Below are 20,427 nucleotides of genomic sequence, written 5' to 3'. Positions count from 1 at the left end.
CCCCCGTAAAAAAAAAAAAAAAAAATCTGAGCACTGGGGTGCAGCTCGGTGAGCACTCGTCCAGCATACACGCAGCCCTGGGTTCCATCCCCAGTGCCACAAAAACCAAGAAAAAAAACGAGGCAAGTTTGAGCTGCCTGACACTGAACAGGTACAAGGAGACAGCAGACGTCCACCTGTGACAGCACACTGCTGGAAGCCCCTGCTCACTGGGGGTGCCTGAGTGTCAGGGCGGGCAGAGCGCCTCCAGGACCCACCCTGTCCGTGTCCCAGCCGCTCCCCCACCCCCCGCTCCTGTCCTCCGGATCCCAGCGCTGACCCACGATGGTCTCTTGCCTAAACCCAAGCTTGTCACGCCAGTGTCCTTAGCTCCCAGGGTTGAGGGCCCTCGCTGGAAACGTGATGAGACTGTGCACACCAGCCCTGGGGAAGGGGCGCACCCAGACACGCTCCCCCAGCCCAACTGGTACGGGGTCCACACTGCCGCTTCCGCCCACCCTCAGGGCACCGAGCAGCAGAGACCAGACAGAGTATTTTTTGCCCAGGTGGCCCCCATGCGAGGGGCAGGACTGGCCATCACCTCCGCACTTGAGCTTGAGTTAACACAGGCAAGGAAGAGGCTGCCCAGAGAGCCCGGCACTTCCCCTGTCTGAGGAAGGTGGTGAGGAGAACCTCGCCGAAGGAGGCAGAGCGTGAGAACACACACGTGAGCAGACAGCCCTGCAGACCTGGAAACTTCATCTGTCAGGCGGGGCCGCCCCCTTCCAGCCTGCTGGACCTTACCCTTCTCTTCCCCAGCTGCTCCCGGTACCGGTGGCAGGAGGGTGGCTAAGCACAGCCATGCCAGGCCCAAGGACCAACTCAACGGGAGGTGGTGTGAGAAGGGCTCCGGGGCCCTTTAGCGTCTCTGGGCGATAGCTCGCCTCACCTGCGATGTCCCCAGTACTCAGCCCGAGCTCTACGGTTGCTCCCTCGGTGGCGGTGGCGCAGTAGCTCCCCACCTTTGCCACCTGGCTCCAAGGCCCACGCAGGCCAAGGAGCTCCAGTCCCACTGGCCAGGGACTTCCGAGGCCCAGGCAGGCGAGGCCCCCACCTTGACAAGGCCCCCTCACCTGTGGGATGTTGACGAGCAGGCTGGCACTGGGGACGTTGGCGACACGGATGAGTCCCTGCTGGATGATTCTCTGTCCTTGAATCTGCACACTGGGCACAGAGGCGCGGGGTGCCAGGAGGAGTGGCGGGGGCCCTGTGCTGGAATGTTGTCTGATGTTGTGGATCTGCTGTGGGGCGGGTGGGGAGAGAAACCCAGCTGAGGCGGCAAGGGAGGCACCGGGCAGTGTGGCACCACCCTCCTCAGGAGCCAGGGGTGCAGCCGTGGCCTGGCCTGCTTACCTGGGCCCCCCTGACAAGCGGGGGCATGACAACCTGCGCACTGCCCTGCGGCCCCAGCTTGGAGGACACCTGCTGCCCACCACGGACCAGGGGCGGCGGGATGACACTGCCAGGCATTCGGGTGGAGGAGGTCTGTCAACGACACAACGCCCACCTTTACCTGGCTTTGTTTTTTTGATTTTAGAAAAGCAAAATACTAGTTTAAAGCAAACTACGGAAAATGTGTATTTATTCTAAATGCAGACACCACCAAGAGCCACAGAAACCCAGGCTCACTTGGGAGCAAGTTACAACAATGTGGCAGCACGATGCCCCCAGGCAACATTCCGGCAGAGTGCAGTGTCCAGGCCAGGGTGGGCACCCATGTGTGCCGAGCAGGCCCTCCAGACCACGCTGTGGGCAGACAGAGGGTGTGAGCCAATCTCACTGAGGGTGTGCTGGGGAGCCTCCCTCTGCCATGACACCGAGGCATGGTCTGGGAGACCTGGGCATGGTTGGCCTCTGGCAGGGCCAATGCAGAGGCGACACTGACCTGAAGCGATGTCTTGCCAGCAGGAAGGTTCTGGGTGCCCCGCACCAGTGGGGGTGGGGTGGTCACAGCGCTCGCAGCAGAGCCCACAGGCTGAGAGGGAAACAAGCAGGTGTGAGGTCCCCGGGGTGCTTCGAACAGGAGAAGCCTCACTTCTTATGTTCCAAGCATAACAGGCTCCCAAAGGTTCTGCCACTGGCCTGGCAGCTGCCCCCTCTGGCAGCAGTTGGCCCATTGTACAGGGGGCCAGGAGAGATTCTCCAGCAAACCCAGCTCTCGCATCCTGGCCCAGGCAAAGGCTCTGCCCCACAGGGGGCAGAGACAAAGCCTGGGCCTGAACCTGATTCCTGCTTTCAGCACTGGCGATGGGATCCAGAGCCTCATGCATGCTAAGTAGGTGCTCCACTACTGAGTGCACTCCCATCCGTCAGAATAGGTTAAGTCACATATTACCGCAGGAAGAGACAGTGACAGGCGGTCCACGTCACCTGGCCCTCAGCAGCCTCTGCCCAACCCACTTGCTAACTGGGCAGATTAGGGGTCTCTCTGCCCAGGGTATGCTGACTTCCTGCATACTGAGATTGTGGACGGAAGCGTGAGGAAGATTAGCCGCAACCACAGCCAGGAGCCCACCCAGAACGGGCACTACAAATGCCCGACACAAGTCAACTGTAGCCACACGCTGGAGGCACAAAAGCGACAGGACAGAGGGACTTGGGCTCTAGGAGGAAGAGCCGGGAACAGGGCTCCTGCTAGGGGCCAGGCCTACGATCTGAGGGGCAGGCACAGAGCACAGGGCACAAGGACTCGGGATACACCTCAAGCATGCTTCCTGCAGCAGCAGACACCAGCTGGCTCCCTGGACACCTCTGGCGTGAGACCTCCAGAGCCCGAGCACCCCACACAAAAATGCACTCCGCCATACCCCCCACCCCGGCTTGGCGTGCCCGTGTCCACACTCCGCCCTGGCCCACGCCTGCCCGCGTGAAGGAACCTCGCCCTCCACCAGCATTCCCGCCCGCACCGAGCAGGGCACAAGTGAAGGCAGACAGTGGACAGGGCGCTGTGTGGACTGTGCTGGCTGGGCAGCACACACCTTCTGGGTGGTGGCTTCCTTCTGTATCTGACTCTGCCGCAGCTTTTTCAACAGAACGAGTTTTGCTTCTTCTAATCTTAACTCTTCTTTCAGTTGCTTGATCATCCTTTCCCGTTCTTCAGGAGTACTCTTCTGCAAGAAAGGACAAAGCACAAGGGTTGAGGCAGCACGCTGGGCAGGGACTCAGTCTCCAGTGCGGGGCCTCCCACGCGAGGCTCACCATGAGGGCTTCTGTGCTGGTCTCCTTCAAGGCCACCTTGGTCAGCCCGTTCACCCGAGGGCTGGAGGGCTGCTCGCTGTCAGACAGCACGATCACGTCGGGGGAGGGGGGCCCCCTCTCAGACTTCAGGTCACTGGGGCAGAGACAGCGGTTGGTCAGCAGTGCCAGGCGTGGAGCGTCCCACACATGCTCACCCACACCCGTGTGGCCAGGCCGCCCCCTCTCACCACACACAGCACCAGGCCCCAAAACCTCCGTCACACAGCTGGACCTCCAGACAGTCCCGTTGTTCCCTCCTCTGCCGCGAGGCACGGTCCTGGGTGAACTCGCTCCACTCCAGTCCTGGGGCTCTGGCCTGGTTGTAGGCCATCGCTGGGGCTCCCTCCTTCTAGGCGTGATGGGAGGCACCCCCCCCCAAACCAGAGGCTGCCACCCACCTGTGCTGAATACCACCTGACGGGGAGCCAGCCCCCCACAGACCAACCTTTGTGCTCTGCTCAACCCAGGCCGGCCCACAGCCCTGGAGGACGAGGGCGTGCGTGCACACTATGGGTCACCACCTCGCAGGCAGGACACGTGAGGCAGCAGTGATGATGTTTGAAACCAAGAACACCACCAAACACCTAGGCACCCTGCCCTGCCCTGACCCCTCAGAACTGGCACTCAGCCCTCGGCCCCCACACCTAACACTGTAGGGGCTGCTCTGCCCAGAGGGTACCAGAGGGCCCACCTGGCCTGCCACCCCCACCCAGCCCATCACCCCATGAGTCCTGCTTCGAAGTGTGCCAGAGTCCCCTCGTCACTGTGGCCGGAACCTGTCTGAAAAGCCTCGTAGATCACTGTATTCCCGCTCACCACTGCACGGTGCAGAGCTCACTTGTCCCTGGGCCGCTGGCACCCACAGCACTCAGCACAGGCTGAGCAGTGGCCGGGAAGCCCAAGGTTCTTTGGTCACTGCCTAAACTCCAACAGTGAGTATCCATCCCACGCACACGACACCGTTACTCCGGGTGGGCACAGGCTGACACTTGGTTGCCCTGCTGGCAACGCACATACTCTGCTGCCACTGTGCTGCACGGTGCCAGCGTGGTGCTGGTGGGCTTCTGCCTCCAGCCATGCAGCCCCCGTCCGCTGTGACACACTGCACACAAGGGTTCTCTGAGCACTCACTCTACTAAAGAAACCAGATCCTTTTTGGGCTAAGGAAAAGCAGCCGAAGACACAAAGTGTCCGCTAGGTGGCACTGTGACCCACAGGACAAACTTGGAGGAAGTTAGGGGGAAGTCACAGCTCAAAGTTGTCCCTGCTTTTTCCACTACGCGGCAGAGGCAGTAGAGTGAGGACAGTCACCAGGCCTGGCTCCATTTCACAGAACTCAGAAGCCCCTGAACCCACGCGAGGAGGCAGGGGACCATGGGCTCAGTGGCACCCTCCTGGGTGGGCAGGTGGGACTCCAGCCACTGCCCTCGCTCATCTCACCCTCCAGAGCACACCTCCTGGCCCTGACTGGACTTAACTAGTCTAGCACAGCCACCAACGGGATGGTCCCAGGACCTGGGAGAGGACAGGAAGGGGCCATGCTAAGTCTACAGGGAGTTTACGTCACCCAGACATACCGCTCAGGGCTCACCAGGCCACCAGCAGGTCTGTGTCTCTTCGCTGATGGCCCCATGACGCCCAATATCGACTTTCAAGGTGACCTGGCAGCTCCAATTCCAGGCTCTGGATGCAGCCAGGTGCCAACCACCTCATAGGCGGGGACTCATGGGCCCAACACTAGGCCGCAGCTGCTGCTCACCACTCAGACGGGACCCCGGGCAAGCGGAGAAGCAGGGCACCTCTAGTTACACAAGAAAGACACTCTGCCAGGCCCACACAGGCTGACAGCGCGAGGACCCAGAGTACCCACCAGGAGTTGCGGCTCTGCTCCCCTGAGCTTACTGAGGGTGTGATGCCTAATGAAACTGGGATCTGCCTGGAAGAGGGCAAGACGGGACAGAGACATCCTGTGCTGAAGTTTCCTGAGAGGGCCACCCTGACCTCAGTGCTCCCTGCCCCAATCTGGCCTGGGACTGATCAATAACTCATCCAAGAGATGATGTCACCGCTCATCAATGATCACTCAGCATCCCAGCAGCCAGCAGGGAGTGAACTTCCTGTATGCTAATCAGGCCACCAAAAAGTCATGTGACAAAGGCATTTCCCTCCCTGGTCATGTGACCCTTTAACTGTGCCTTCCAACGTGAAAACCATGGCAACGGGCAGTTCTAACCGGTTTGTGACACACAGCCTTCATTTTGAAAAGGGAGGTAAGGGTTCAGGTGCTGTCAGAAAATGGAGGCGCCAGGCTTACCGGGGCTGCAGCCATTTCCTGTGTGGCACCAACCCACAGGGACTGTGCACGTGTCCTAGACCCTGGGTTGCCTCTCTCCATCCCAGAGGGGGCCACCAGCCTGCCTAGTTTCCAAAATAAAACTTTTCCTAATCTCAATTTTTAAGGGTGGGGGTGGGCAGCGTCAACATTCTTAGTACTGTACTTTTCTAGAGTTCTAATTCTGGGGAAAAAAGGTGGCTCAGATGATTGCAGAAAATTATTTCAGAAGGATCTTTAAAAACTTGTATAAAACACATGAGGCCAGGCCAGGAGAGTAAAAGTGGAGGAAATCAGCTAAATGTTCTGGGAGGGACAGCGTCCACTCTAGCCAACCACATGCCTTCCACCACGGGCAGCTATCCTGGGCACCAACTTTATTTGGAAGCTATATGTGCTTCAGGGCAAATCCGATAAACTAATCCCACCTGCCCATCTTTGAAAAACACTTACTGAAAATAGAGTGATCAAGAGAGAGACTGTATGTGGTCCACAAATCCCTGGAGGCAGGCCAGGCTATGCGCAGCGTCAAGGGCCTCACTGAGCCCCAGAAACTCAAGTGACCCGCGGGCGTGTCCACAGAGGCTCTGGAGGGAGGCTCAATCGCCACACAGTGCCACCCGCGCAGGTGATGTCACTAGCCGCTCACCTCCCAGCCCTGCTGTGTTAGGGATCTCCTCAGGTGAACACAGAGCTGTCCTGGGGCTTGGACCTTTGCCTTCTCAGAGCAGGCACAGGCTGCTGGGTCCGGGGAAGGGGCAGCCTTCTCCCCCTGTTTGCACTTGACTCACTTGGACTTGCCAAAAGCCCACATGGGCAGTGGGAGTTGCACCAGGTGAGGAGAGAAACCCTGGGTCAAAAGCAGTTCTGTGCTTTGGCTATGGTCCACTAAGACGTATAGAACAAACATGAGGTCCACAGGCAGGAGGGAGGCTGCAGTCACCTTGGAGAAAGACACACCATCTAAGAAAGAATGGCCAAAAATTTGCCTGGGCAAACTCATCTAGGAGCAGGGCACACAGCTGAGGCATCTCAGGCTATAGAAAGCCAAAGACAGAACATCCCACCACCTCAGCCACAGATGGCCTGTCCCGACTGACTACACAGACCAAGAGATCCTGCTCAGGGCCAGCCTGGCCCTGCACCATCCATACCTGTGCCCTCCTGCTAGACACTCGGGCCTGACAGGCAGGAGGCAGATGGCTATGGACTGTGTCAGGGCAGGGCTTTGCCAGCCCCAGCCCCAGCCCCAGCTGACTCTCCTGTGAATACTCACCCTGGACTCGTGAGGCCAACCGGACTCTAGCCCAGGCACTGCCTGTGTGTGATGATCCCTGCCACCTTCCCACACAGTACCGTGTGGAACTCACACACCCCAGCCCCCAGTGAGCCCCATCACATTCACTGCAGCTCCAACAAACCCTGCCAGCCCATACCCTGGCCCTGGGAGTGCGGTCAGTACCGGTGCTCACGGTGGACCCCAGCAGTGGATACCCCAAACCCCACAGCATGTTCGGGAAGCCCTCTTAGCCACACCACCCTCCGCCTATGCTCTACTGTGGGCAGCATAGGCTGAGCAGAGGCTTAAACCTTCCAAGGGGTCACCCATGGCATCTGCATGGTGACCCCAAGCCAGGTGTCCTCCCTCCCTCATCTTCCCTCACACAGGGTTGGCACAGGCACAGCAGCTGGAGATGTGGGGCTGCTCCCTGGCTCAGAGGGTACAGGGAAAGGAGGGGCAGCAATGCCCCCGCCCGAGGCCATAGACCTTCCACCTCAGACCCAGGACCCTGCTCACACCAAGCCTCAGGCCCACAGCTCCCCCACAGCCCCAGGGACTCAGGCTGTGGAGAGCCTGCCCGAACCCACCAGACAACAAACACCAGGTCTCCTGTGCTTCCCCCTCTGGTCTCTATGAGGAGATGGGTCCCTCGGGGCTGCCTGGTGACGTGTGCGCTCAGCCACTGAGGCCTGGACTCCTTGGTGGGTGTCAAGAGCCTAGGCTGGACTGTTGCGGGAGGAGCACTGCTCACCCCACTCATTCTGCCAACCCAGCACCTGCGCGAGAGGCCACCTGCACCAGGCCACCCATGCCTCTCCTCCGCCTGCAGGGCCAGTCTTGGAGGCCCCTGGGCAACCTGCAAACTCTGCAGGACCCCCCACCCCACAAGCCTATATGGATGTGGAATGATCAGCTCGATCAGAGGGGATGCTTCCTGGGGTCCCCGAATAAAGAGACAGCAGCAAATGGGCCGCCCTGCCTCAGCCTTGCTGCTCCCGAGCTGGGAAGCGTACTAAACATTTAAATGGGTGACCAGAGCGCTTCCCACAGCACACGTGAGCCTGGCCCGGAGCAGAGAGCCTGGTGGCCTTGCACTTGGCTCCAGGTCAGGGTTTGAGCTCAGGAAGAACCCGGGGCTGGCAGCCCTGCCCTCGAGGACAGCTACTGCCCACATGCAACAGACGCTGCGCTGCTGACAGAAATGCACATTCACTCGAAAGGATTTCCGAATTCTGTGCTGTGCTGTGTCTTCCCAAGCAACAGACCCTGGAAGTCCAAGTCCTGTTGCAGTTCAGGCACTTCTGTGGGCACCAACAAGCAGCCCAAGAAAGCTGGGGATTTAGTTCAGTGGCACTGCACCTAGCCGCAGGTACAAGGTCCTAAGTTCGATCCTAGGTACCAAAAAAACAAACAAACAAACAAATAAACAAACAAAACCCCCACAAAAATCAAAGAGCCCTAGGACTCAGGACTGACAAAACACTACACCTGCAAAGCAAGGCCCACTGCCTGCCACGCAGAACAAGCAGAGGGGTGGCAGCGCTGGGTGGTGGCTCCCCTCACCTGCTTTGTGCTCCACCCCACCCCACCCCACCCCTCCCAGATGGTTCTGTGGCTTGATCTTTGAACCACATAGAGCAGAAGAAGCAACCCTGCAGATTTTCAAGGCGAGGTTACAGAAGTCGTGTAGCTCCTGCCTAGGCCGGAATGATGTAGGACTCCCAAAGCTGGCAAGGGAAGGAGACTGAGACACAGGCGGGCCAGGCCATTGCACAAGAGTGACGAAGTCACCAGGGACACCCACCCAGCTGACATGGGACTGCGAGGCCCGCTGGAGGGACCAGCCCAGCAGCAGCACACAGACAGCAGCACATCGGTACGTCCCTGCTGTAAACCACAAGGCTAATGGCGCCTCGGCCAGCCCAGCCCGGGGGAGCTCACCCACATCATTGCTTCCTCCCTCAGACGTTCCTAACGGAGGCCACCCACTCTAGACACCAGCCTGGGCCAGGCCAGGAGAGGAGAAGACAGGAAATGAGAGGTTTACACAAGTGACCACCCCGCTGAGCTTCCATGTTGCTGGCCATGCAGGGCTGGGGGCACAGAGGCAGCACTTGGTGAGACGGAGGAGCTGAGGAGGAGCTGAGGAAGACCGCAGAAGAGACCAGGGCTGGAGAGGGCAAGAGGAAAGGGACTGTGTGAGTCTGGGAGGACCTCAGCCTCCAGATCTGAGTCAAGGCCCAAAAGCAACTCCAACTTCACTCACTTTGTGGCCCCCACCCCCTCACCAACTTGAGAAACACTTTTAGAAAAGTACTGAAAGAGAAAAATGGATAGTTATCCTTAGTCCTCCAGGTCTGTGCTACCATAGGCAACATCTGGTCTGGCAGGGCCCGTGTCCCCGGAGGTATCAACAACAGTATGGGTATGGGGACTCTCACTGCCTCTGGGGTGTGGGGCAGCTCCTGAGGTGCCAGCAGAACTTGCTCTCCTTTCTTACAGGGGCCCCTCTCAGAGCCAACTCAGGGAGACACCCCAGGGGAGGGATGCATGGGGGTTGGTCCCCAGGGCTCTGGAGCCCACCTGCTCCTCCGCCTCCCTTCCCAGCATCCATTACCACTCCTCCAGTGGTAACCTGAGCTCCTCCTGGCTGCGATGTCAAGAGAAAAGCCCAGCGCTGCTTTATGGGGGCTCGGGAGTCAGAACACACTCTGCTTCTCTGCCACAGAGGCTGTGGAGGTGAGCAGCTGGGATGGGGTTTCTGAAAGGCAGCCATCCTTCTTCCTGGACACTTCAGGCCTGACTGTCGCTCTGGGACTCCATTACTCCGCCCTGTCCGGCTATGCCTACACCTCAGAGGGGGCAGCAAGGCGGCTGCCCACCCCCACACAGCCAGGAGTCCAGGCTCCCTGCCAGGACCCAGCGCCCCATGCTGCCGACACTGTCCAGGAATGCAGCGGCCCCCAGAGTCACACTGCCCACCAGGGCAGTCCCAGACCCTCACCGGACAGGGAGCGGGATGTGTGCGAAGGAGCTCGGGATCGCATGGACAAGCCAAGGAGACCATGGTGGCGCCACTCACTGGCCTGCCATCGGCTGGGGAGGCCACTGCAGCATGAGCCTGCCAGCAGGGACCACAGGGAGGGTTAAATCAAAGCCAGCACAGCACGCTCTGCTCGGAAATCGGGGAGAAGCTCTTAGGAGAAACAATCACAATCACGCACCAAAAGGCTGGCCTGTCACATTTGGAAAACCATCCGAACACCTGCTAACCCTGTTCGGTGGCCACCCCTGTGCCAGCCACCACAGCCCACCTTCCCCACCATCTTCAGCAGCTCCCCCTCCCCCAGCATGCGGACCAGGGACTGTTCAAGGTCACACAGCTGGGACTGCAGACAGCCCAGGCCCACCCCAGGGCAGCTGCTGTGTGCACTGCAGTGGGCCCGGGGCCTGAGCAGAGGCAACTCGGGGTTGGAGAAGACTGGTCCCACGTGACTGTCAGCTCTGACAGCCGTTATTCTGGGTTATAAGTACCATTTTTGGAATGGGTTACAGCAAATCTTCATTTCTATTTGAAGGAGCCCGCAGCTTCTGTATGCTGAATCCCGGGGGAACGAGGCGAGGATGGGGTGAGGACAGGGATGTACATACGTACGTGGCCACCAGCCCCCACCAGGAAGTGCTAACCTGACCCAAACTGGGCGGGGACCTGAGCTGGGGGGCAGTGAGAGCCTGACCATAGCACGTTGCTCCCACCCCTGGTGCCTTCATGCACCCTGTCAACCTTCCGCCAGGGAGGAACACAGTGACAAGTCCCCCGAAAAGAGCAGAGCATAGGAGAGCAGCCGCATCGCCCCTCCTGGGAGAGGTAGGCTCAGTGTCACCTCCAAAGCACAAGTGAGGAACAGCACTGTCACCCAGCTGCAAAACCACAAACTGGGCTGGGCAGCCACCACAGGGTGCAGGGTGGATGCTGGCTCACCAGTGCCTGGTAAATGCCCCTGCCCCCGGCTCAGGTCCCCCATGCAGCCAGCTGTGAGGACACCTGGCCCGGTCACCAAAGGCTGTCTCCTATCTGGAATGGGACACACTCTCCTCAGGATTGCCACAAAATGTGATTAAACCCGAGTGCCCATCTTTTCGATGTCCTGTAGCAGTGACGCCGCGAAGCACTCCTGAGGGAAAGGACTATCAGGTGGAGAACCAGACTTGCGACCCAGCAGACCTTTCCCCAGAATAGTCAGTCAAGAGCCTGCCACTTCACGGAAGCTCCCAGTGGCATCTGTTGCCAGTGATCAAGTTCAAGCTTCCAGTGGGCAAAATTTACAATTTTGGAAAACTTGTGTTTGCTGCTCGCTGCAGGCTCAACAGCTTCCCGACACATCACAGGGACAGGAAAGATCTAATTTCAAGACTTCTGTTGAGGCAGGCAGACGCACACCTCCCCCACAGGGTGAGAGCAGTTTATGCAGACCCCTGCCCTCCACCCTCTGAGGGGACAGCACAGGGCAGGGAGCTGCTACAGAGGAAAACCTGACAGAGCAACCAGGCTGGAGGAGGAAGGCCAGCCCCATGGGGACAGAGGCACACAACCCGGGCACCTTCACCACGTGACAAGGACGGCATCTCACCTCTGAGGTCGCCCTCCCCGCAGCCTTCACCCCAGCGTAACCCTGAGAAAAATACCATCCGAGTCCCACAAAGGGACACCAGCAGACCATCGAAACCGTCAAGTCTTCAAAAATAAGGCAAGTCTGAGAAACTGTCTTGGCCCAGAGGAACCTGAGGAGACAGAAGGACTAAACACAATGTGGGATCCTGGGTGAGAGGAAAGACATCAGGGAAACATGGTGGCCCACCTGCCATCCCAGCACTGTGCTGGGAGACCAAGGCAAGAAGATCACAAGCTCGAGTCCAGCCTGGGAAAACTAGTGAGAACTGGGCTCAGAAAAAAGAATAAAAAGTCTGGGGACAGGGCTCAGTGTGAGGGCCCTGGGTTCACTTCCCAGTAATGTTTACCAAAAAAAAGAAAGAAAAGGATGTCTTTAGCTTCTACATGGATTTAGCCCCACTACTTGCAGCAAACACTCCGCAGTAATCTGTCAGCAGCGGGGACATGGAATGGGGCACACAGGAATGAGCTCTGCAACTTTTCTGTGAACATAAAACCACCCTGAGATGAGCTACTCAGCGCAGAGGCACACGCATGCAATCCCAGCACTCTGGGAGGCGGAAGAGGGCTGCAAGTTCAATCCCTGCCTGGGCAACTTATTGAGACCCTGCCTCAAAATAAAAGATGAAGTGCTGGGGATGTAGCTCCCTGAGAAGCCACTGGGTTCAACCCCTCATACAGCAAAATTAACTTATTATAGAGAGCCCCACCACCACCAGGGGCAAAAGAGTCAAAATGGATTTCACCAGCGTATAAACCCTTGCTGATGAGGTATCAGTCTGAGGAAGGCCACTCTGTATGCTGGTTTCACACTAAGGAAGAAACACAATTATTAGGAGAGGCCTAGAAAGCTCCTCAGCTGCCTGACTGCCTCTCTAGTGCTGGATTCCCCTCGAGGCTTCAACTCCAGTATGGGGTGCTGAGGCAGAGAGGGAGGATCGAACAGCTGTCTTCTGATTAAGCTGAGTCTTGCAAAATGCAGGCGGCCGTCAACTTTATGGTGGGCCCATGTGCCATCGCGACTGCACTGCGTCACGGGTACGTGCGTACCGAGTAGAAGCCAACCACACTTGGAACTCTGACTGTGGGCCTGGCTTGCCATGTGTCAGTGGACCTCTCTCCACGCTGCTGAGCAAGGAAACCACTGAACTCCACAAGCATTGCTGTGCTGGGAGGCTGGGGCCAGGTGGAGCTAAGGCTTTTCCACTTCCGGTGTGGACCGGGACCTCGCACCTCCTAAGCTGTGCAGGGAGCATCACAAAAAATACTATGCTGGTATTTCTCATGCTTGTGACTGTCACCTTTAATTGAGTTAGTATTTTCAAATTTTCTTTCCTTTTTTGTTTTTTGAGACAGTCTCACTATGTAACCCAGGCTGGCCTTGAACACGAGCTCTTCCTGCCCCAGCCTCCCTGTTCTGGGATTACAGCGTGCACCCGATTTACTAACACAGCAAATGTCAACAGATACTCCCCTGCTCTCTGGGGCCCAGAGGGTGCGAGGAGCAGCCAGGACCTCGGGGGAAGGGCTCCTGGTCCCCGGGGTTGATGCAGGCTTGCTGGCCTTGATGGCCTGTGTCCTCACACCTCACAGCCCTTGTGACTCTCCCTCACTCCAAAGCTGTTCTGAGAATCGAGTCCTACTAAAGGTTTCACCAGGCCCTCCCACAGGTGCAAGGCCTAGTCAGTCAGAAGCGCACAGCTGGAGCTGAAGATCCTCAACCATACGTACAGCTCCCTCCTGCACCGGGTTCACAGAGAAGAACCTGGCACACCCAAGCAGCCTGTATATCCAGGGACCCCGCCTCGCACCCCATGGTCGTGCTCTGACCCCAGAGCTTCCCCTCTATAGCATGCCTGGCTCTGCTCTCAGGCAGACGCCTGGGCAACACCTTTCCTGCAGTGCCTGCCAGCCCAGCCCACCTCTCTGGGCTGTATTAGCTCCAGTGAGCCCCCTGCCATGATGGAGCCGGACACCTCCACCTGAGCTCCCAACACAGCCCGTAATGCCCGAGTCCTCCTGAGGGAGGCAGTGCCGTGTGGCCAAACTGACAGGTCTCCACAGAAAGCTACACTAAGCAGCAGGTCTCAGTCCCACTAAGATCCGAAGTTTTTCAACTTGGTTACATCACAACTATTTTTAAGATTTAAGCTCTAAAAATAAGCAGTTGTATGGCTCAGGACCCAAGGAAGGGGCACGTGGCAATGTCCGGCACACACTGCCCAGGCCCTGGGGTCCCTGAGGACAGTTACCAGGCCTGCTTGTGCTCGTCACACTGCCTTCCTCTCCAGGGCTGTGGCCAGCTGCCTCCCTGCCTCACTTTCAGGCATTCTTGAGCTCCCACAGGCACAGTGACAAATCCTTCCCAAGAGGGGGTGCAGATGAGAGGGTCTCAGAGGAGGGGCGTGGGCAGAAGTTAGCCGGGGCTCCAGGACACCCAGTTCCTTCCCATCGTTAGCTGCCCCTCTTGTCAGAATTCAGGGACTTAACTTCTTGAAAGAAAAGCAAAACAGAAACCTCTCTCACTCAGCAACTCATTCTTTTCTTCCCAGAGCTTTTGTGCAACCGCCACTTAGGCTCCCACTCCGGGGGTCACACAGGTGCCAGTGAGGGCCAGGCACTGACTCTTCACGGGTGTCAGGGCCAGGCCCAGGGAGCATGTTAGGCAGCAGCTGGCTGCACAGTGCAAAGCACAACATGTGGACCCAGGTCCTGCTGGCTGGAGCCCCCGCCCCCTCCGGATCCCCACAGGCCTGACTTTAAATTACCCGCCACAGCGACCCAGGCATCAGTTACAGGAAGCTGGCATGTGACAAGCCCCAGCAGGAATGTGTGCTGGGAGATGTCAGACCCACCCCCCCCTTTTTTTGCAGATACTGGAAATGAACCCAGGGCCCTTGCACTGACCTACATCCTCAGCCCTTATTCTTTTGAGATAGTCTCGTTAAGTTGCTAATTTGCCTGGGCTGGGCTTGAACTGTGGATGCTCCTGCCTCAGCCTCCCAGACAGCTGGGATCACAGGCATGCATCTCCACACTCAGCAGAAGCCAGTCATTTACAAACAGAAAAGTTCTGTGTGCCCAGCGACTCTGCTCACCCCACTTGTGTGTGAAGAGCTCCTGACAGAAGGACAAGCACTCATAGGTGATCACTTCTGTGACTGCACAGTGGCCTCTGCTTTTCTGTCAGGAACAAACTGTCCAGGGGTTCTGGTTCCCTCCCTGCCTTTAGTGTCGTCTTGTAAAGGACACCACAGGGGAGCCCAGTGTTCATAAGAACACTGCCACCAGGCTGGCACACACTATGGGCAATAGGTGAGTTGGGTCACTCAGGGATGTCAGAAGTGGGGTGCCCAGAGTCTGTCATCCTAGTGCCCCCCAAACCTAATTATTTTCAGAAATGCAGTCAAATCCCAATGACTTCAAATGTCAGATACAGGGCTGGAATAAATGCAGATGGACAGAAAGATGGAAATGGGATGTGGAACCACAGGTAATGAGCAAGGCAGAAATGGGGGCAGAGATGGGAAGGAGCCGCATCGGTCTGCAGACTGTCACTGGGGGGATATGGAACCCAGAGCCCACTGCTTAGGGAGGGAGCATACCTTTCAGTCCTCAAGCTCACCTCACTTTGAGGATGGCAGGGTGTGAACTTCCGGCAGACGCTCCCCAGCCCACCCGGCCTCCACTCAAAATTGCCCAGCGGCAGTGGCAGACAGAATCTGAAGCGAAAGGCAGTGGCCGCCCCCAACAGGTGCTGGGGAAGGGCTTGAGCAGCCAAGAGGAGGCTCCCGAGCTGCCCAGAGCTGCCCAGAGCATGCCGAGGACCCGCCCTGCAGCGGGGCGGGATGGGGGCCGGGCTTCTTGCTGCAGGACTCCCCAAACTCCCACACTGAGGGGCTCAGGTCTACAGAACCAGGGTGAGGGGCCATGCAGCACGCACCCCTACCACTGAGAAGCCTGTCCTGCCCCAAGCCAGACCCGACAGCTGGGCCGCCTTCATGTGCCTCACTCCAGGACGCATTCCAGCCCACACAGCTGCAGGCAGGCATGGCGTGAGAGCAGGGTGGGGGCTTGGGTCCACACGGGCCTGGGGGGCCCCACTCACTCCCCCTCCAGCAGCCGGCGCAGCAGGGCCTGTTGCAGCGCCAGCTCTGTGATGATAACCTCAGCGGCCAGATGCCTCCTTCCTTCACAGGCTTGGCCCTGTGCCTCCCATCAGACGGGAAGCATGGCCTGGGCCCTGGCTCCTCTGAGGACGTAGTGGCCAAATCAGAAAGACTGACCAGACCAAGAGAGGATGAGGCTGCCAGACTCACATCGATGAGTAGGAAGTGGTACGGGCACTGTGAGGAAAAGGCCAGGGGTTTTGTTAACACAAATGCACACATGCAGCCCCAAGAGAGACTTGACCACTGGGTGCGTACGGAGAGGTGCCAAATGACGTCACACAGAGACCCTTGGGGACGCAGGAAGGCACAGTACCACGTCCTACCCGAGGACCACACACCACACCTGCCGCTCAGCAGGCCACTCACTGGGGCGAGCCCTCAGCACAGGAGCGCACACTGTTTGAGTCTGTGTGCGGCCCAGATGAAGGGCGCCTCCTGCAGGGCGTTCTGGGTGCTGGTGTCAGGACTCCTGGTACCGCTGCACACACCGGCATGGGTGTGTCCCCCAGCCCCTGCTGGCAGTGGAAGGACCTCTGAGGTGGGCCCTGCGGGGGTCTCGGTGAGTGTGCAGTGCCCTTGAGAGGCCCGCAGGACTCCAGTTACCTGCTGCCACACCCGATGCCCTGCCTCAACACCAGGCCCCAGCAACAGGTGCCCTAAAGCCCATCCTCTTCCCAGCCAGCCCATCCACACATCTCATGTTCCAGGCCAACAGCGGCTGCAACATGGACAGGCCCCAAGCGTTAATGTGAATGTACGTCCTGTGCACCCACCCCTCACTATGTGACAGCAAACCCCATCTTAGGACCAAATGCTGTAAACCATGCATCCTCAAGGACTCAAGGGAGGCTGGTGTCTACACACGGGCCACCATCCCACTGACCCCTTCATCAACGTCCAGGTTCGCAGGCTGGTCCTGAACCGGCCTCGGGGATTCTGACTGTCGCTGAGGACGCTGGCATTTGCAGCAGGATCTGCCTTGCAGGGCGAGCACACAGATGGCATCTCCAGTGTTTCCTAGTCTGTTAGAGCTGCAGGCCGGCGGGGAGGTGGTGGTGTTTTTAAGGATAAACTGCAGCCAGAAGCAGCACCAGTGGCTGGAAGGTGGGAGGTGCATCACAGCCGGCCCCGCCCATGCATGGAGGAGGGACCACGGGCTGCCTGGAGGGCACCGTGTACCATCTTGGCACGAGCTGGAAGGAGGCCAAGGCCAGGGAGGAAGCCGAGAAGCCTGCCTAGCCACCAGTGACTCCCTTCCCAGGAGCCACGCCACACAGCTTGCACAGCAGCCCTGCTCTGCCAGACCTCAGCACAATCTTCCACACCATTGAGCCTGGAGAAACAGTAGGGTGAACGGGATCACTCACGGCACCAGCTCGGAGCCCAGCACAGACTGCAGGCCCTCTGTCTGCCGCTGCGACCCAGAAAGGACACTCAGGAGACACACAGATGGGTGCTCGGAGAGTCATGGTGCAGCCCTGCCTGTTCTCACCCGGGTGTGGCCCATGATTCTGAGCACCAGCAACATGTAACTGACACCCTCCACAGATGGCTCCCTCAGACTATGTGAGCCCCAGCCTAGGCCAGGGGTCCTGGCTTGGGGTGGGCAGTGCCTCTTGCAACTGCTACCTCTGCATGTTGCTTACCCTTAGCACGTTATGATGCCAGAGTAGAAAACCCAGACTTCAATCTGTATTTTTTTTGTGTGGTGCTGGAACGCTGGGGCATGTGCTGGGCAAGGACTCACCTCTGAGTCTAGCCCCACTCTGTTTATTTTTTAACATCCATAAGGAGGTGTCATTTATACACAAAGTTCATCCATGTAAGAGTATAACTCAGAGTGAGTGTGTGTGTGTGTGTGTGTGTGTGTGTGTGTGTGTGTGTGGTAACCAGGGACCAAACTCAGGACCTTGCACTTGTAAGGCAGAAGCGGTGCCACTGAGCTAAATGCCTGGCCCAATTCAGTGTGTTATTAAGTGTAGAGAACTGTGAAACCATCACCCCAATCCATGTTCCTTTTATTGCTGCCCCACCCTTGGCAGCCCCTGATCAGGTTTTTCCATCTCTACAATTAATTTGGGTTTTTTTTGCATGGTAAGGGTTGCCTGTCTTTTCAGGGCCTCGTGCATGCAGAGTGTGTGTGTGCGTGCTCTGCCACTGAGCCTCATGCGCCCCTCTATTTTTCTGGACACTGAGTGGCCGGGATCTGCGGCTTCCATGTCACCGAGCTGTAGCCCACTGCCACCAGCTCCCCTCTGAGATGCTGAAGCAGAACCTGCTGTAGGAATCCACCTCTGTTCTTCCTGTGGGGTCTCCACTGTGGGGCCACCACGAACTGTACCACCCTGCGCCTGTCCACGCGGACAGTTTCACTTTTTTCTTGGGTAAATTTTGCAGAGTCATGTGGCAAAAATCTAGTCTAGCTTTGTAAGAAAACAGTGTTTACGCTGCTTTACGGTCCTACCTGCAGTACAAGAGGGGCCCAGTCTTACGCGTCCTCACAACTGTCCTCTTCCATCAGGGCTCCGCGGCGACCGTACTCATGGCCTGGCACACGGTGCAGCCTGAGGAGAGTGCACCACGTCAAGGAGAGCGGGTGGGGCCCACGGTGGTCCGGTCTTCTGCCGATTCAGCAGCTGCCCTACCCGTCACAGGGCCAGAGGCACTGCCTACTTCCTGTGAGCCCTCCTGGCTAGGCCCTAGGAATCGCGGTTAGATGCGTGATTGCTGTGTCCTCCCAAGGTATCATCACAAAACGTTCCTCCAACTCTAGAGTCCATTCTGTCTCGAAGCCCAGTGACCTCAAAGCCACACAGTCACTGCAGGGCACCACTGCTGTGGTATATCCACCTTCACCCTTCACACTCGCCCTTCAGTCTCAGGGGTGCCCCTTACAAACCACCTAGCATCAATCTGGATCTTGCTTTTGCACCCAACGTGTGACAATCCCTGACCCTTTCTTTCCTTCAGACAGGGTCTTGCTATGTATTTCAAGCTGGCTTTGTGCTCACTATGTAGCTTGGGCTAGACTGCAATTCACAGCAATCTTCTTGCCTCAGCCTCCCGAGTACAGGCTAATCCCTGGCTTCTGGTTGAGCCATTTACAACACTCGTACTTACTGCAATACTGCTAGGGCTGGATTCACATTTGCCATTTTGCTATTTGCTCTCTACATGTCTTCCTTTGTATCTTTGTCCCTCAGTTACTCGTCTTCCTTTGTATTAAATATTTTTAGCATATCACTTTCACTCTTCGGTTGATCGGCCACTTTGCTTTCAGTACCTTTTCTTTTTTCTTTTTTTTGACATAGGGTGTCACTATGTACTTCAGGCTGGCCTGGAACTTGCAGTGATCCTCCTGCCTCAGTCTCCCCAGTGCTGATATCACAGTTTTGCGCTCACTTTGGATTAATACTAATTTGATTCTCGTGAAACAGAGAAACTACTGCACTGTGTTCGGTTTCGCTCTCCTCTCCTGTATCAGTCCTGTCGCATATCTAGGATGCTGTGAGCCCAAGCAGCCACCGAGTGCTTTCGGAGGGCTGGGAAAATGGCTCTCTCCTGTCAGCCCGCACACTGCCATGTCCAGGGCCTCCTCCCTTGCTGTGGACTTCAGCTGCCAACCGTCTCCTGTCAGCCTGTACTGCTTGTCTGGTCCTGCCTCGCCATCTTCACTTCCGCAGGGCCCTCTGTGGGAGCCGAGCCTTGTTCCACAGCTCTCCCCCAGTGCCTCAAATCCGGTCAACCCTTCTGGTTCTCACTGCCTCAGGTGAGCAGGTAGCTGCTGCTGTCCACACTGACAACCCGGGGTGTGGCGGCTTCTGCTCTCAATGCTGTCAGAACCCTTTTCTTTGACTTCCTGTACTTTTACTATGATATATCTAGGCATACATCTCCTGTATTTATGTCACCTAAGGTTTGTTAAGTTTTTTTTTTGTTTTGTTTTGTTTTTGAGACCCGGTCTCCTTATATAGTTCAGGCTGCAGGATGGTCTTAGACTTTACTTTGTATCCCAGACTGGCCTGGGGAGCAATCCTCCTGCTTCAGCCTCTTGAGGGTTGGCATTACGGGCGTGCACCACCACACCGGGCTGCTGACCTTTTTGGATAAGGCTGTTTCTGGCCATTACATCAAATACCTTTCTATGTTTGGCACTCTGCTGGTTCTCAGCCTGCCAGGCCAGGCAGAATCTCCTCCTCAAGGGGTGAGGAAAGAGTGCGGAAGCAGCCCCCCGGCCAGGCGCCAGTCTCACCTTTTTCACCCAGAGATTAGCAATTTTTAAACACAAGCACTTCCTTGAGTGTTGTATGCCTCTGATTTTCACCATATTAAAAGGGTTTTTGCCACTTTGGTTTTGCTTTATCGTTGCCGGGCGGGGGGTGTTGCTGCAGGGTCTCACCACACAATTCAGGATGACCTCGAACTCTCAGTGGGCGATATTCTTGCCTCAGCCTCCCAAGTGCTGGGATTACAAATGGGCGTCAACTTACTCAGCTTGTTTTCTTGTTGCTGTTTTGTTTTTGTTATCTTTTTGTGACAATGGGGATTGAATTCAGGTCCTTAATGCTGAGCTATATCCCCAGACATTTTAAAGCCGCTATGCTTGACTTACCATTGCATTTTTGGGACGTGATCCATCATCTCCTCAATCATGACCAGAAGTTGCCCTTCAATTTTTTTTTTTTTTTTGGTA

At 57.2% G+C, this 20,427-nt stretch overlaps 1 protein-coding gene across 5 annotated transcripts in view; it reads right to left on the bottom strand.

Moving 5' to 3' along the window:
* The window catches only part of Gatad2a (GATA zinc finger domain containing 2A), a 59,310-nt gene that overhangs the window by 7,857 nt on the left and 31,026 nt on the right, over window positions 1–20,427 (bottom strand). For 4 of the 5 annotated variants that reach the window (XM_010606507.3, XM_010606509.3, XM_010606506.1 and 1 more), the window contains 5 exons: window positions 3,238–3,370; window positions 3,018–3,149; window positions 1,925–2,014; window positions 1,393–1,524; window positions 1,113–1,280 (listed from right to left, as the gene is read on the bottom strand). In XM_010606507.3, the coding sequence (XP_010604809.1) occupies window positions 1,113–1,280; window positions 1,393–1,524; window positions 1,925–2,014; window positions 3,018–3,149; window positions 3,238–3,370 (655 nt within the window). The remainder of the gene's footprint in view (window positions 1–1,112; window positions 1,281–1,392; window positions 1,525–1,924; window positions 2,015–3,017; window positions 3,150–3,237; window positions 3,371–20,427) is intronic. The other variant, XM_010606505.1, reaches the window with a different exon arrangement.

The sequence above is a fragment of the Fukomys damarensis genome, unplaced genomic scaffold, assembly GCF_012274545.1.
Source record: "Fukomys damarensis isolate Sample0158 unplaced genomic scaffold, DMR_v1.0_HiC HiC_scaffold_37, whole genome shotgun sequence".
NCBI lineage: Eukaryota > Metazoa > Chordata > Mammalia > Rodentia > Bathyergidae > Fukomys > Fukomys damarensis.
Note: the sequence above shows the minus strand (reverse complement) of the source record. Positions and strands in the feature narration are given on the sequence as shown.